This window comes from Enhydra lutris, unplaced genomic scaffold (assembly GCF_002288905.1).
Source record: "Enhydra lutris kenyoni isolate GAN:26980312 unplaced genomic scaffold, ASM228890v2 scaffoldscaffold96, whole genome shotgun sequence".
In the NCBI taxonomy this organism is placed as follows: Eukaryota; Metazoa; Chordata; class Mammalia; order Carnivora; family Mustelidae; genus Enhydra; species Enhydra lutris.
In genome coordinates this window covers 3,584,592-3,602,234 of record NW_019154180.1, presented here as the reverse complement: position 1 = coordinate 3,602,234, position 17,643 = coordinate 3,584,592, and the positions used below count along the sequence as shown (strand labels likewise).

At 54.4% G+C, this 17,643-nt stretch overlaps 1 protein-coding gene across 1 annotated transcript; it reads right to left on the bottom strand.

Moving 5' to 3' along the window:
* Positions 1-275: 275 nt before the first annotated feature.
* Positions 276-8,067, bottom strand: LOC111139189 (ATPase H+ transporting accessory protein 1). The gene is made up of 10 exons (XM_022491380.1): positions 7,891-8,067; positions 7,505-7,631; positions 4,866-4,940; positions 4,387-4,580; positions 3,853-3,893; positions 2,967-3,052; positions 2,325-2,563; positions 1,664-1,711; positions 1,345-1,576; positions 276-1,120 (listed from the first exon to the last, which is right to left on the bottom strand). The coding sequence occupies exons 1-10, from the start codon at positions 8,031-8,033 to the stop codon at positions 911-913; spliced, it is 1,395 nt and encodes a 464-aa protein (XP_022347088.1). The 5' UTR covers positions 8,034-8,067; the 3' UTR covers positions 276-910.
* Between the last annotated feature and the right edge of the window lie 9,576 nt (positions 8,068-17,643).

The window sequence follows — 17,643 nt, the reverse complement described above, 5'->3', positions numbered from 1 at the left end:
GCGGCAGCCGGGGGCGTTCCCCTCGGGGTAGGAAGCCGGCTATTGTCACGACGGTCTCCCGCCGCCCCCGGGCACTGGGCGCCCCGCTCTTCCCCCACCCCGCGCGCCGCAGCCCCTCCGTACCCTCGCCAGTTAGGGGCCCGTCTTGCTGAAGACCCTCCGGCCTTCCCTTTGGCCTGGCTGCGTTACAGCTACATCCGGGTGCCTGTCCCCGCAGCCCTGAGCCCAGCGCCTCCCCTCGCGCCCAGCGCAAAATGAGTGACAAGAGTCCTATGAGCATGGCAACCTCTCTTTATTTTATTAGGAGGGAAACCACCGAAAACCCAGCCTCCTGCCAGGCACCTGGCCAGAATAGGCCAGAAAACCAATGATCACACCTGGGCCAGTTGCTGTGCAGGTCCCTTCCTTCTCACACCACAGAGATAAACCCCAGTGTACTGCTCATTATTAGCACATCACCAAAAGACAATGACACCAGCCAAGCAGGACACTTAAATAGTACTTCCACAACCCCCAAACGCAGGTGACGTCCAGCTTCTACCTGCTGCACGGAGCCCCATAAAGGCTGGGGGTGGGGCTTTTGCTACACAAAAGCACTATAAACAGCAAAGGGAGAAGACACAGAGATGAGAATACAGAAGGGGCAGGAGGGGGGCCCAGAACGCATGTCCTCTTCCCCCTGCAGCGACTGGGCCTGTCTACTATCTATGAAGAATATGTACACCTTGTTGGTAGAGGTGGGGGGTGGGAAGCCCCTCAGTGGGTTGAACAGGGAACAAGACAGGCTGAGGGGAAGTGGGGGTTCATGCTATAGTAGGAAGAGGGGAAGCCCTTCAGTCCAGTGTGCCTCGAAATGGGAAAGCAACAACCTGGACGCCATCACGCCCACAACCCCCCCGCAAGAACAGGATCATACAATCTGGGTCAAAGAGATGGTGGGGCCCTTGTGGTCGTCGAAGCGGTCCATGGTCTTGAGACTAAGGATCATGTGCAAGCCGTAGGTGAAGATGAACAGCATGAACAGGGAGGTGAGCAGCCCCATCCAGATGCCCGGGGAGAAGAAGCCCGCGCAGTCGCTGGCGTAGGAGAACTGCTCGCCCGTCACATTGAACGCTTGGATCTGGGAGGGACACAAAGGAGCGTGTGGCCCACACACAGGGAGACCCAGTGAGTTCCCAAGGTGGCAGGCAGTCCACATGGGAGGGGGCACTGTGGGGACAGGACTCTCAACTGCATTCCCATTCCCCATTCCCAAGCCCAGGCCCAGCCCCTGAGATGCTGACACTCCTCAGTTCTCTGCTCCCTCCCTCCTGCCGGCTCCAGTCTGCCTGCCACCCCCCCCACCTGGAAGTCCTGAAGAGTCAGCTGCCAGAGCGAGGGCTGCAAGTGGGCCACGAGGAGGTTGCCGTTCTTGCTGAGGCTGCTGACATACTCGCAGTGAAAGGAGTAGACACTGGGCCCCGTGACCCGGGAGGCATTGAAGTAGGCCACAGAGCCGTTGCTGTGGATTTCCAGGTGCTCCATGGTAAACCAGTGCCGGGCAGACACCGGGTAGAAGCGGTTGGCCAGAATGAACCTGAGGGAGGCCATGTGGGGTGTCAGGAAGCTGGAAAGGCCAGAGCCATGCCAGCCCGCCCACATGTCAACCGACCCTCGGACTCACCTGAATGTCACTGTGGTACCAAAGAGTTGTTCATAGGTCAGTGAGAGCCTGCAGGGCCGGAGTAAGAGGTGAGCTGTTGGGCTCTGGGAGGGCCCCTAGCATCTAGCAGCAGAGCAAGTTCCTCAGGTCTACGCTACCTAAGCTGCCCCAGGACCTCGCAGCCACCTGAAGAGGCAGCATCCCCACCTGACAAATGGGAAAACCGAGGCCCTATCCCATCTAGGTCGGAACCCAGCACCCAGGTCCCCCCTGCAGCTAAGAGCGCCATCCTCTGGTTGCCCTGAGCCTGCCCCACTGCCCTCCTTTCCGCTCCCCGCCTTGGTGTTGCTGACACGCGCAGACTGGACTTTGGGGATAAAGGTGGTCTCTCTCACCACAAAGGGAGGCTACAGAAGCCCTTGAACTAACTCAGGCCTGGCAGACACCCTTGGCTGTCACCCTGAGGCTGTTCAGGGGTGGGGTGGAGGGGAGGAGTGTCAGGTTCCCCAGTGACTGGGAAGTGTTAACAACCAAAGGTCCAGGCAAGGACTAGAAGGCACAGAGAGGCAGAGATCTGAACAGGCCCCGTCCCAAGAGCCCTCCACCAGCCCCACCCCACGGTTCCACCTGCTTCCCACAGCGACGACCTCCCAGCATCTGCAGTGACAGGCACTTGCCTTACCTGGCATAGGAGTCATTCCAGAAGGAGCCAGTCAGGTTGAGCTCCTGGACCCCAAAGGTGAGGGAGGTCAGGTCCTCCCAGTGGTCCTTGTATGCCACCGAGAAGTTCTGGGCCCAGAACAGGATCCGAGGCGCAGAGTCATTGTAACTCACAGGGGGACGGACGGCAGCTGCTGCCGACGGCTTTTGCAGCAGCTGGCGACCTAGTCCCCCGGCCACCATGGCGACATCACGGGCCACCTGCGCAGACAACCCACAAGCCCTCTCTCAGTGGCCCTTAGGGCATGGCCCAGAAGCAAATGACCTGCCCTCCCTGTCCCCGCTGAGCACCCTCTCCAGCACCTGCAGTCCTACTGCTCAACTTAGAGGCCCTTCAGCCAGGAAGGTCTTCCTGGCCAACCCCTATGCCCCTGAGCTCTTCCTAGTGTCTCCAAATTAGAACTCTTGGACACAGTGTCCCAACACGGCAGCCCGTAAGGCCCATTAGGCCAGATGGGAAGCTGCAGCCTGGAAGGAGGAAAAGGGACTTTCTGGTTCATTCTCGTCCCCCCATCCCCAGGCCCAGGGAACAAAGCAGCCCCCTAAGGCACTCTGCTCAGAGCCACACTCCCTCCAGGGCCCTGCCGAAGGGGAAACGACATACCCTGGAAGGGCGCACCGCCGTGAGGGCTGCTGTGTATGGGACATCTTCGGACTTGAGCATGCTCAACACCTGTCCGATGACCTCATCTGAGGAGCAACGGGAAGAGCCAAGACCCAGGTCACACCCAGCTCCTCACATTAACATACCTGACGCCAGCCAGCAGAAGATGGCAGCCCCGAGGCTGAGCCATGCCATGTGCCCCATTAGTGGCCTCTCTTGATGGTGTTCAGTGGGATCACCTCGCTGAGGTAGGGACCACCGGATGTCTGCAGCGTGAAGTCTCCCAGCCCTGGCACCTGCCGTGTCCTCTGCGGTGGGCCAGTGAGCCCTTCACAGCTGACTCCATCAAACTTCACCAGTGTTTTCGTTACCATCAAGGGTCCCTAACAGCGGGTACTTCTTACCCCAGCCACCTCCCGCCTCCCTGGGGACACCTGTGGCCTCAGGAGTTGGATCCCTAAGGCCAAGCCCTAACTACATTAAATGAGAAAAGACATAGAGATCTAGAAAACTCCAAATTCACTTATAGGTTTTCAATGACCCTTCCACGGGGAAAGGCTGTCCTTTATAGCAGAAAAGAAGTCCTCAGCTCTGATTTTGAAATGGTGCTGGTCTATTAAACCCCAAATGCTAAGCTTTGCGCTGCCGGCGTGGAGACCGACTCCGTGGGCTCTGCCACGGAAGGTCCCCAGGTGCGCCAACACCCTGCCCAGCTGAAGAGGGGTGAGGCCTGGGGGTTCACATCTTTCTGCTCAGCTGCCAGTTGTTCTGAGAGGCTGGAGGGCCACCCTAGAAACGCAGAGTGACTCAGGAGCTCTGAGGCAGCTGTCCGAGGCCAAGGGCTGAATGAGTGTGGAAAATATGTGCCCTCCCCGGCCTCACTCACCATTGCCAGTGAGAACTTCCCTCGGCGCCATCAGACCTGAGCTATGGGAGAGAGGCAGAGCATTAGAGCCCCTGCCAACGCAGACAGCTCCCCACCGCCTGGGGACGCCTCCCCTCCACTCCAGGCCGCCGTCCTTCCCTACCAGCCCCATCCGATAGCATGCTCGAGCCGGGGACTCTGGAAGCCACGCTCACTCCTCCCTCTGCACCTCTGCCGACTCCACGGCCCTACCCTTGCCCCTTCTGCCCCAGCTTCACAGTCGCACTCAAGGCCCTGCCAGCTGCTCTGTGAACGTGTCCCGGCTCGGGGAGTGAGCCCCCCACCAGCGGGGGGTGCCCAACAGGCCTCACTGAGGGCCAGGCACTAAGTCCTGAGTCACCGCTGACCAGAGGCCCTTCCCACCTCTTCCAGACACACGAAGCACCTTCTGCTGTGGCTTCAAGGTACTGAACAGGAGTGGAGCTGTCTCTAGCTGGGCTGTGCCACCACAGCCCGGCACCTCGCCACACTCTGGGCTCCGAGGCCGGGACGTACCTGGACGTGTAGGGCAGGCGGATCAGCAGCAAGGCCGGGAGGCTGGCGTTGAGCTTTAGCTCCCGCAGGGTGGCCAGGTCCACGTGCAGCGGGCTGGCCCCGAGCTTCTCCTGCAGGTACGTGCTCAGAGTGCTGGCCGCATACCAGTCAACAGCAGGAAGCACCAGAGAGGAAGGGGCCAGGTCCAGGGCATTCTGGGGGCCAGGGAGAGGCAGAAGGATGAGTTAGCAAGGGACTAGTGGGCCTGGGCCGGCCCCCAAACCTCTCCGGCGGCCCCTCTGGCAAGGCACACCCACACCCACACGCCGGGGTCTTATTCGAGGTCAGAAAGAAAACACCCCACACTCCTGGCCCGGGACACCTCAGGCCTTTCTGCCCCCAAAGCCAGCACCTCTGGTTCCTAGGGGGCCAGTATTTGCTGTGATGGAGGAGGGAGTGCGGGACAGCCCCGCGGCCCTGGGCTGTGATCGGACTCTCACCTCCAGGTTCGAAAAGGCGCTGTCCTGCTTGTTTCCAAACGCGCCCCCGTAGGCTGTGAAGTCCTCAATGCTCAGCTAGTGGGAAGCAGAGAAGAGCCTCAGAAGGCAGGGCTGGGGCCCAGGCAGGGAAGACACCTTTCCTGCACTTTTGCAGGGACAGCAAAATCTCATTTACAATCACAAAGGGTCAAGTTAAAAGTATGAACAAAGGCATGTTTGCGGGTACGCAGTGGAGGAATGGAAGGTTCTCTTTTTTCCTTCCGGCACCCTCCTGGTAGGGTGAGAAAACATGGCAGGTGGTCATGGGGCTGGGAGGAAGTCGGTGGGCAGCTGTCTTGTGGTAACGTCAGGATCAAGAGTCAGCCACCTGCCTGCAGATGAGGAACTGGGCAGGGAACAGGGAAGCTGGGGGAGGGGCTGGGGGAAGTGAGGAACATTCACTGCGCCCCCCCACGTCCCATCCCCTGGGCAGCAGTCGGAGAAAAGGAGAACCGGCGTGCCTGCGGGTTGCAGCAGCTAGCACAGCCCACGTCCGGGCCGGACAGGACCCTTTTTAAAAGAGGGCAAGAGGTTCCTTCCTTGCCTGGGTTTGGTAGAAGAGGGGAGAAAGGTGAAGGTGTTGGATATGCTGGAAAAGGCACTGAAGTCTTCTGCGCACTCCAGAGCACAGCAGCTGACCGCATCCCTTCCCCTCCGCAACCTAGAGCCGTTGTCCGGCTCCAGCCCCCCCACCCCAACTCCCTGCCTCCTCCCGGCATGTCCCAATTAGGCCCAGAGGCAATCTTAATCAGTCTCCCTCCGCTCCTTGTGTTTAGTATACACACTTGCCCAGCCTGCTCTCCCCTCTAGACAGGAATCCTAACCCTATGTGGCTGCCTGAGCCCTCATTCTGAAAGCCCAGAAATCACCACCGTGTCCTCTCTGTACTCCTTGCTCAAAACTGCCCAAAGCTTCCTGCCACATTTAGACTGCACGCACCCTTCCCCCACCTCACCCCCTGGCTACCCAGCTAACCACCTCCCACCCCTTTCTCTCCCTTACCACCCTCCAGCCACGGCAGCTCCCGCGCGGGCTCGCCAAGAGCACTCCTTGCCCAGGGCCTTTGCACCTTGTATTCCCTCTGCCAGGAACCCTCTTCCACTCATACCCACATGGCTCTGTCCCTCTGTCCATTTAGGCATCTGCTCAGATATCCCTCCCCAGTGAGCCTTTGACTTATCACCCTATCTTTTTTTTTAAGATTTTATTTATTTATTTGATAGAGATCACAAGTAGACAGAGAGGCAGGCAGAGAGAGTGGGAAAGCAGGCTCCCCGCTGAGCAGAGAGCCGGATGTGGGGCTCGATCCCAGGACCCTGGGACTACGACCCAAGCCAAAGGCAGAGGCCCCAGCCCACTGAGCCACCCAGGCGCCCTGATCACCATATCCTAAACAGCATTGCCAATCATTCTGTTCCCTTGGCCTGCTTCCTTCTTCTCTGAGAACTGCAGCACTGACAGTGTATCACACACCGACTTAGCATTTACCTGCTGCCCTCACAAGAATGTCAACTTCCTCCGGGCAGGGACCTGGATTATTCTGCTCACTGCTATGTCCCCAACACTTGACACCTAGTACCCAGTGGGCAGTCCATATCTGGCAAACGAATGAATGGATGGATACCATAAGGAAACCCTGGATAGATGTTTTACAAGGGTTATAAGAACTGCTCCAGTCTCTGGTATCTTCATTTTACAGATGAGGAACCTGCATTCACAGATTATCTCACATGTCCAAAGGCTGGGAAGTAGTAGAATGAAAACTGAGTTCCAGTCTAATGACATGATTTCCCACCTCTTGGAAGGACTACAGGCCAGCATAACCATCACCATCTGCCCACAGACCAACGGAGCAAGACCACAAGAGGAATGAGCCACACAGGCCACCACCAAGGAAGGAATAAACAGAGGCTCGATAACCTCCTGAACGCCCTAGAATCTCCTCGTGGGCCATATGCCTGCTTTGGAGGCAGAGATGAGCATGGCAGGGAAACTGTGACCCGGAGCACAAGTGCGGTGTGTGTGTGTGTGTGTGTGTGTGTGTGTGTGAGACAGACTCAGGCTGGAACCATAAACCACGGAACAGCAGCCAATGGTCGCACCTCTACCAGCCCTGGTTTCCTTGGCAGTAAAACCAAGATAATGACATCAGCTTAGCACTGTGCCTATGAAACACTCAATAAATGATCATTTTTCGATTATCTCTATTATGATCATTAAAGTTAGAATCACAACTCTGTCACCCATCAGCTGTGTGACCCTAAGCAAGTCATTTACCATCCTTGGACATAAGTCTTCCCATTTATAAAGAGGGTTGATAATCCCCACCACGGAGGGGAGCTCAGATAAGTGCTCGGTACTCAGTAGGCATCTGGCCTCTGACCCCCCAGCTACCACCCAATCAAGTCAGTGCCATTTCAAGGGCCGCAGGGTTCCCACTGAAACATCTCCTGCAGTCCTTCCCAAGAGAGGAGTCACACGTCCCTACAGTTGGGACAAGGTCACTGAAGCTTCCCTTGGGGAATGGGCCTCAGTGTCCTGGGAGGAGGGGCCTGACTTCTTCCCGATGACTGAGGGAAAGAGGGTTGCGGTGGGCGCACCTTGTCCTGCAGGAACAGCAGCACATTCCGAGGGCCCAGCTCCAGGGCGGGGTCTAAGTAGGTAGAGAGCTGCAAGTCGCTGGTGATGTGGCCCTCGTGGATGTTGGCCGCGGGACCCCACAAGTCCCTGGCAGGGGACAGAAGAGGTGCTGTCAAGTGGGGGCACATGGCTTGGGATCTGAAGCTCATGGGCTCCCATCGTGTTGTGTAGGGCCCCGAGTCCTGACCCCGCTGGCTCACTACGGGCCGCCAAGGAAGGGACAGTTCCCCTCTGCCTCCCTCGGCCGCCGCTCGTTGAGGACAGCCCTGGAGCCGGGAGAGGGCACCTCAGCCGCCGCGGCCCGCAGCGCTGCCTGCCCCGGCCCGGCCCGGCCCGCCACGCTCACCGGTCACTCGACCACAGCACCAGCGGCACCTGCTGCTCCGCCGCCGCCACCGCCATCAGCAACAGTGGCAGCCACCGCATTTGCCAGAGCGCTGGGGCCTGCCGCGTCCCCGCCTGCGCCCGAACCGCTGCCGTCGCCGCCATCACAGCCTCGGCCTCCACCACCTCGGCCGCCGCTGCCGCCGCAGATCAGGTGACAGTCGCCCCCGCCCGAGCCCCGCCCCGCACCACCATTGGCTCGAGCGCAGGCCTGCTCGCCAGATCAGCAGATGACTGGGCAAAGCTCACGCCACTCACGGCCGCTCCTTTTCACGGATTGGCTGTACGTGTCTCCAGGCGCGCACGCTCCAAGTAGGAAAGGCGGTAGGGCGGAGCTTTGCTGGCTCCCAGCGCGCGCCCCCTTCCCACCCGCTGGGAACGGGAGTGGGGCGGGGCTGGGGCGGTTCCGCTCCCTCGGTCCCCCACACACCGGGCCTCGTGTCTCCCCGCTTTAATCTTCCTTCCGCTTAAAATTGCAGGGGTGGTTTCTGTTTCCTACAGATGGACTCTCCCTGAGACAGGTGAAGAGGGGAGAGGACCCTGGCCAATGTCCAGAGGAACGTCCAGCACTGAAAATGGGCAGGGAGGAGAGAGATCAGAGAAGGATGTTCAAGGAGGATGGGAAGAGCATCAAGAGAGGGAGGAAGGGAGAAGCGTGGTTTCAAGGACACCAAAATTAACCATGTCAGTGTCTGCTGCTGCCAGGAAGCAGGTAAGATGAGGACAGAAAACTTTCTTGGACTTAGCAACAACTGGAGATTTTGGCAAGAGCGATGTCAGTGGGAGGAAGGAGGCATCCTTGTAGATTGTCTTTTCTCGGTGTGCTTTAAAGAGAGGAAAGAGACAGTGACAGCTACAATCAGAAGGTGGGAGACACCACCTCAGATGAATTGGAAGACTATTACCTTTTTCTGTGCCATTTTTGATTTCTCAGAATGGTGATTATTAGAAACAAACAAACAAAAAGCTGGTAACTATAATCCAAGATTGAACTCGCATTAAGGATATGTGCATTGGGGCACCTGGGTGGCTCAGTGGTTTAAGCTTCTGCCTTCGGCTCAGGTCGTGATCTCAGGGTTCTGGGATCGAGCCCCGCATGGGGCTCTCTGCTCAGCGGGGAACCTGCTTCCCTCTCTCTCTCTGCCTGCCTCTCTGCCTACTTATGATCTCTCTCTGTCAAATAAATAAATTCTTAAAAAAAAAAGGATATGTGCACTGATTGATTTAGGAGGAAGTGAACTGACGCCTGCAACTTAGTTTGAAATGCACCAAAAATAAAACGGAGGGAAGTGTGAGTACAAAGATAGGTTTGCAGTAAAGCAACAATAGTAAAATGTTCATGGCAGAAACTAGGGGGCGGATCTATGGGTTGGTACTGTAAGCTTTTTTTTTTGACCTTGCTATATGTACTGGATTTAATGGTGACCCCCTGAAATTCATTATCCATCCAGAACTTGAAAATGTGACCTTATTTGGAAATACGATCTTCACAGATGTAATCAAGATCAGATCATGATGGATTCAGGTGGGTCCTAAACCCCATAACTGGTGTCCTTATAAGAAGAGGAAGGTTTGGGCACCTGGAATAAGGCCATGTGACAATGGAAACAGACTTTTTTTTTAAAGATTTATTTATTTATTTATTTGACAGAGAGAGAGAGATCACAAGTAGGCAGAGAGGCAGGCAGAGACAGAGGGGGAAGCAGGATCCCCGCTGAGCAGAAAGCCCAATGCGGGACTCGATCCCAGGACCCTGAGATCATGACCTGAGCCAAAGGCAGAGGCTTAACCCACTGAGCCACCCAGGCACCCCTGGAAACAGACTTCTGCAGCAGCCAGGCAAGGAATCCCTGGCCCTGCCAGCAGCTGGAAGAGGCAGAAAGGATTCTTCTCGAGGGCTTTCAGAGGGAGCGTGCACCCACCCATACCTTGATTTTGGACTTTTAGCCTCCAGAACCGGGAAAGAAGAGATTTCTGTTACAACAGCCCAAGAAAACTGATACACTGGATGTTTGACATTTTTCTTGATAAAAATATAGAAAGAGGGGCGCCTGGGTGGCTTAGTGGGTTGAAGCCTCTGCCTTCAGCTCAGGTCATGATCTCAGGGTCCTGGGATCGAGCCCCGCATCGGGCTCTCTGCTCGGCGGGGAGCCTGCTTCCCCCTCTCTCTCTCTGCCTGCCTCTCTGCGTATTTGTGATCTCTGTCTGTCAAATAAATAAATAAAATCTTTTAAAAAATATATAGAAAGAAGGAAGTTTGATAATGCCCATTGTCGGTAAGGGTGTTAGGAAGTAGAGTCTCCCCTACACAGTGGTAAGAGGATCGGTTGGCAGAACATTTTAGGGGGATAATTTGGCAGCATCTAACAAACGGGAAAATGCATCTGACCTGTAACCAAGCAATTTCCCTTTGAGGGATCCATTCAACAGAAATACTCAGCTGAGGGACGCCTGGGTGGCTCAGTTGGTTGGGCAGCTGCCTTCGGCTCGGGTCATGATCCCAGGGTCCTGGGATCGAGTCCCACATCGGGCTCCTTGCTTGGCAGGGAGCCTGCTTCTCCCTCTGCCTCTGCCTGACACTCTGTCTGCCTCTGCTCCCACGTGCTCTCTCTCTCTCTCTCTAACAAATAAATAAAATCTTAAAAAAAAAAAAAAGAAATACTCAGCTGAGCGGGGCGCCGGGGTGGCTCAGTCATTGGGCGACTGCCTTTGGCTCAGGTCATGATCCTGGAGTCCCAGGATGGAGTCCCACATCGGGCTGCCAGCTTCATGGGGAGTCTGCTTCTCCCTCTGACCTTCCCCCTCTCATGCTCTCTCTCTCTCTCTCTCTCTCAAATAAATAAATAAAATCTTAAAAAAAAGAAAGAAAGAAAGAAAGAAAGAAAGAGTCAGCTGAGCGCCAGACCCGCCATTTGTAGTTGCAGGAAGTTGGGCGGCCATGACTGGACACCGGAACACTACGTCCAGCCACTGTGGCCACCGCCCCTGCCCCTTAGACACCGGGACATTTGGAACTCAAGCCAGGAGGCTGCTGAAGCAAAGCACCACACCCAGGGCCGTGCCTGTGCTTAGCGAATTCAGTTTGCATGTGGCGCTCCTGAGGCAGCGCAGGAAGGCCGCACAGGAGGGCTGGATGCTGAGCCCCTCACGGCGTGCACCATGACTGCTGCTCAGCCCCGAGAGGCTGACAGCTCACTGATTGCCTCTGTTTGTCCAAGAACCTACTTCAAAGAGATTGTGGCTGTGGTGGTCCCAAATGTGGCTCAGACTAGGACAGGGGCAGTTCTGCCTGGGGAGAAGAGGTGGGTTTGACAGGACGTGGTTGAGTAAAACAGTGTCCAAAGGTGGCTCTTGGGTCTCTCTAAGTTGGGGATTGAGAGATAAAGTCAGTTGGGAACAGTTATATTTGGGGTGGTGTGGGGCCCCCAAGTGGCAATGTCCAGGCCAGCTGTGGGGAGAGGTTTGCACTGAAGCTTACTCTAGCCCCAGAAACCCCAGAGGGGTTTGAAGTCCTGGTGCCATGATCGGGTCATTATTTTAAAGGGCTGATCTGGCTGTGGGAAGGCAGAGCAGGCTGGAGGGGATAAGAATGCTAGGAGAGACCACAGGAGGCTGTCGCCTCTCTGGGAGAGAAATGACAGGAGCCTGGCCGGAATCATGGAGGGGCAGAGAGAGAAGGCTAGAGAAACCAGAGGCTGGTGCCTCACTGGTCTGGGACCAACCTAGGTGGAACTGGGGATTACCCACGACCACCAGGTGGTGTGATGGCAGGATGGGGGCAGGGACCCTGGGAGCAATTGTACTGAGAAGGTGGAGCCAGAGCTGGGGCAGCCGGAGGTAGGGAAAGGGGGAGACCAGCCCACCACAGCCCTGGGCTTGCATGCCCTCATTCAGTCACTCGCCAAAGTCCTGGAGAGCCTGCCTGGGCTGGTGCCCCATGGGGAAAGAAACAAGGACCCTAAATGGCATCCTAGTATAGGCAAAGTCCTCCAGGCCCCGGACAGACCCAGCAAGGCACACGTTTTGGGAGGGAGGTTCTCTGACAGTGCCACACAAAGGAGAAGGGATCAAGGGCAGGGATGGATGTCCTGGGGACCAGGAGAAGGTGACAGAATGACAAGAGGAGCCAGTGGCCACAGGCAAACTGAAGAACTCAAAAGCACTGTTTAAATCAAGTTTAAAGGCAAAGGCTTTCTCTCAAGTGTGATTTTGCTGGCCAGTAGTCTTGCTGAAATGCTTTCATCCTTAGTGGGGAAACCGTGGCTGCTTTTATTCCTCTCTGAGCTGTCAGCAGTCCTTGGAGTGGTGACTCTCCAGGCTTCCTAAAGCACTTGCTATGGGCCAGGCGCTGGGTCAGACTTGCCCCCCCCCCCCCCCCGAGTTCACAGTCTGATCTGGGGAGATACGGGGCAGTAAGTCACGACACGGGGTGATGTATGTCGGAAAGCGGGAGAGACCGGGCCAGGAGGGAGGCACAGAAGTCATCACAAGCCTGAATCTGATGCTTGCCATTCTCCGGTTTTTCTTAGTGGGTCGACCACTTCCATATGTGCCCACGAACAGTCTAGGGCTTAGTCTCCTTGTACTTGAGCTCGACGGAATGGTGCCATCCTGCCTGGAGTCCTGCACGGGGACACACGTAGCTTTGTCCCACTGCGGCACCGTCCAATGTGCCAGCCTGCCACAGCTGTGGGCTTCTTTCTCTCACGGGCCCACACGGGGCCGCTTCCTGCTGTTCCCAGTCTTTCTGCCGTGAGGTCCTTCATGACCTACGAATGCAAAATGTCCAGGTGCCTGGTAGACAGCACCGTTGTCCACAATTATTCGGGCTCCTCCTTCCCTTAAGAGCCATTCTCCTTGCCCATCGCCAGGCAGGAGAGGACCTGGAAGGGCCAGATTTAAGGAGGCCCCCAGCACAGCTGTGATCCGGGGACCAGAAGACCGCCATGGCCACTGTGGGAGCCTTTCGACCCCCTGGAAATGAGCCTGTCGGCGGCCCTGGAACACTGCTGCACAAACCTTGAGCCCTGTGCTGAGTTTGCTGTGAGAATGAGAGGAAGGGGGCCGCCACCTCACTCCCGAATCCCCAGTCACCCCCAGTGCGACCCCCCCAGCAGGATGGAAGCCACAGCCAGGGCCACTCGCCCAGACCGCGGCACAGCGCTTCACAGGCTCACCTCCCCCGCACACTCCTCACTTGCCTCGGCAGGCTGGACCCACATGCTGGCCGAAAAGATGGAAAAGGGCACAAGACAAAGCAAACCAAAACACTCCCTTGGCATCGTCCTGTTCAAGAATTCAAATGTATATACCCCCGAGTCCCCTCTCAGTCCTTGCTGATCGCCTCCCTCTCACGTCCCCCAAAGTGACCGTGAACCTAACTTCTGTGATCAGCACGTCGGTTCTTATGATTTTACCAACTGCATTAATTTGTTGCAGCTGTTTGAACAAACTACCACAGACTGGGTCATTATCAACAGCAGAAATTTTAAAAATAATAATAAAAAAGAAAAAGATTACTTGCTCACAGCTCTGGAGGCTGGAAGTCCAAGATCAGGGTGCCGTGGGGTGGGGTGAGGGCCCCTGTGCAGGTTGCAAACCCTGCATTGTATCCTCGCCGGGTGGCAGGGGTGGAGCTCTCTGGGGCCTGTCAGGAGGCGCTAATCCCAGTGATGACGGCTCCAGGTTTCAACACGGGAATCTGATGGCGGTTGGGGGCGGACACCAACATTCAGACGCTGGTACCCATTAAGTATGCGTCTCTGAATATGACGGCAATATCCCCTAGATAAATATTCTGCCGGCCAGTGAGCCATTCCGCTGGCGAAGGACATTTGAGTGGTCTCCCACTTTGCTTAGTATGGCCGACGGTGCTGCCAACAATCGCGGATACGTCCTGTGGTGTGCATTACTAGGTGGGGACTTTCCAGGTCCTAGGGTATATGTGCTGGGTTGGATAATGTCCCAGGAAATTCACAGCCACCTGGACCCTCAGAACGTGACCTTATTCGGAAATAGGCTCTTGGCAAATGTAATTAGCTACGATGAGGTCATGCTGCATTCCTTAGAGCGAGCCCGAATCCAATGTATTTATTTACTTTATTTTTTAAAAAGATTTTATTTATTTATTTGACAGAGAGGGATCACAAGTAGGCAAGGCAGAGAGGCAGGCAGAGAGAGAGGAGGAAGCAGGCTCCCTGCTGAGCAGAGAGCCCGATGTGGGGCTCGATCCCAGGACCCTGAGATCATGACCCGAGCCGAAGGCAGAGGCCTAACCCACTGAGCCACCCAGGTGCCCCTATTTTTATTTTTTTAAAGATTTATTTATTAGAAAGAGTGTGGGGCGGGGTGGGGGCAGAGGGACAGAGGGAGAGAGAGCTTCTAGCAGACTCTGTGCTGAGCACAAAGCCTGACATGGGGCTCAACCCCAGCACCCTGGGATCACGACCTGAGCTGAAGGTGGACACTTCCCCGACTGAGCCCCCCGACCACCCCTAATCTATATATTCAATAGCTCAGTTCCAGAGAACTGACATCTTCATTCTTCTCAGATCTTCCTGTTCATGAGCTTGGGATCTTTATTGACTCAGGTCTTCTTTAATGTCTTTCAACAAAGTGTTCAGATTTTCCTCATGTAGGGCGCCTGGGTGGCTCAACTGGTAAGAATTCAACTCTTGATCTCGGCTCAGGTCATGATCTCAGGGTGGTGAGATTGACCCCCAAGTCAGGCTCCATACACAGCAAGGAGCCTGCTTGGGATTCTCTCTCTCTCCCTCTCTCTCTCTCTGCCCCTTCCCCCTTGCATCCACACACACACACTCTCTCTCTCTCTCTCAAACTAAAATAAAACTAGGAAAAAAGAGGGGTGCCTGGGTGGCTCAGAAGCTTAAGCCCCTGCCTTCGGCTCAGGCCCTGGTCTCAGGGTCCTGGGATCGAGCCCCGCATCGGGCTCTCTGTTCCGCGGGGAGCCTGCTTCCCCCTCTCTCTCTGCCTGCCTCTCTGCCTACCTATGATCTCTCTCTGTATGTTAAATAAATAAATAAATCTTAAAAATTTTTTTTTAATTTTTTTAATTTTTAAAAAAGAAACTAGGAAAAAAGATTTTCCTCATATGGGGGGTACCTGGCTGGCTCTGTCAGTAGACCATGAGATTCTTGATCTTGGGGTCATGTGCTCAAGCCCCTCATTGGGGGTAGAGATTCCATTAAAAAACAAAATCTTTAAAAAAAGTAGATTTTCCTTATATGAGTCTTCCACATATTTTGTCAGATTGATTCCTAGGTACCCTCTAGCTTCTGTAAATGGTGTCTTGTTTTCAATTATATTTTGTAATTCTTTGTCGCTGCTGTGTGTACAGAAACACAACTGATACTTCTACACACTGATTTTATAGCTGGGAGACTTTCTAAGTCCCTATTTCAAAAAAATTATAAATTCATTTGGGTTTTCTGTGTAGACTATCTTACAATCAGCAAATAATGAATGTTTTCTTTCTTTCTTTACAATCATTATTCCTTTGATTTCCTTTCTTGTCTTACTGCTCTGATACCACTGGTATCATCAAACATCCTCAAAGTTTTTAAAAGTTCAATATCAAGGGGCGCCTGGGTGGCTCAGTGGGTTAAGCCTCTGCCTTCAGCTCAGGTCATGGTCCCAGGGTCCTGGGCTCGAGCCCCGCATCGGGCTCTCTGCTCCATGGGAAGCCTGCTTCCTCCTCTCTCTCTGCCTGCCTCTCTGCCTACTTGTGATCTCAGTCTGTCAAATAAATAAAATCTTTTAAAAAAAAGTTCAACATCAAAAATAATATTTACTCTAGTTATTTTTATAGGTGGTTCCTATCAGATTAAGGAAGGTTTTTTTGTAGATAGACTCTTTCAGATTAAGAAAGTTCCCTTTGGGGGGCGCCTGGGTGGCTCAGTGCATTAGGCCTCTGCCTTTGGCTCAGGTCATGATCCCAGGGTCCTGGGATAGAGCCCCACATCGGGCTCTCTGCTCAGCAGGGAGCCTGCTTCCTTTTCTCTCTCTCTGCCTGCCTCTCTGCCTACCTGTGATCTCTCTGTCAAATAAATAAATAACATCTTTAAAAAAGAGAGAGAGAGAAAGAAAGAAAGTTCCCTTTGGGGCACCTGGGTGGCTCAGTCGGTTAAGCAACCAACTCAGGATTTTGGCTCAGGTCATGATCAAAAGGTTGTGAGATGGAGCCCTGCACCGGGCTCCACGCTGGGTGTAGAGCCTGGTTAAGATTCTCTCTCTCCCTCTCCTCCTCCCCTATCTCTGTCAAATAAATCTTTTTTTTAGAAGTTCCCAGTAGTTTGCTAAAAATGTTTTAAAATTATGAGTATTTTGTCAAATGCATATTCTGTATCTACTGAAATAGCCATATAGGTTTCCTGGTTTACACAGTTAATACAGTGAATGGTATTAGTGGATTTCACCATCCCAGGACAAGCCAAATTTTGCTGTGAACATAAAACTACTCTAAAAATAATACGAAAAAATCGAATTACAGCATCTATACAGTAAATATCTGTAGTTGTTTGTTAGAATGGGTGTATGTGGGGAAGTGATATCACATCTGGACCTGCAACTGCAAATTGGCCAACACTGTGCCCCCCCCCCCCAGGTGAGTTTCCCCCTTCTGCTTATTTTTAAACACTTTTATTTGGAAGTAGTTACAGAGTCACGCAGTTACAGTCCTGGTCATCTTTGATCTTCTCTTCGCACTGGCTCACTCTCGTGGTTCCATCTTTCCTTCCTTCCACATTTCTATTACTCTCCATGGTCTGACTCCCTGCTGATTCCGGGGCTTTGTGCAGGCTGGGGCTTCATCTCTTCATGTCTGGTGATCTTTGTGGTCTTCTGGGGTGATCTTAACTCATGGGTGGACTAGAGACCTAGATGGAGCTCACTTCGCTCTAGAGGGCTTGCTTCTGCTTCCACCAGGAGCACCACCAGCCCGGCCTGTGCTCCGACCAAGGGCCTCGAGCTCAGCCAAGGAGGACCCCCTCACCTCGCATCACAGCGTGTGCTGCTCACAGTGGCTTGCTGGGCCCTTTGGAGACATTGTCCCTCCCGGGAACCAGCTTGGGGAGGACGGAATTGCTCTCTGCTTCTCCCTACCTTACTGGATTTGGATTTTGAATCAAGTCCGTTAGGCTCACTCTGCCTCCTTTGCAAAATAAGATTAATCCGTACTTTTGCTAGTTTGTTATGGGCATTACAGATAATGACTGAGGTTTTTTGTTTTTGTTTTTTTTTCCAAGTAGGCTCCAAGTCCAGCATGGAGCCCAACACAGAGCTTGAACTCACAACCCTGCAATCAAGACCGGAACTGAGATCAAGAGTTTTAGGGATGCCTGGGTAGCTCTGTTGGTGAAGTGTCTGCCTTCAGCTCAGGTGATGATCCCAGAGTCCTGGGATTGAGTCCCACATTGGGCTCCCGGCTCCACAGGGAGCCTGCTTCTCCCTCTCCTTCTGCCTGTCGCTCCCCATGTGTGCACGTGTATGCTCGCATGCTGTCAAATAAATAAAATCTTAAAAAGGTTGGACACAACCGAGCCACCCAGGCGCCCCGATAATGACTGAAGTTTACAGTGAGAGCTTGGTATGCTCAAGGGCCCTTGTTGCTCTAAGGGTCCAGCCTTCCTGTCCAGCAGCCGCCTCACGACCCCACCCGTGAAGAAGCCAGAGGTAAAACACAACACAGATGCTTTAT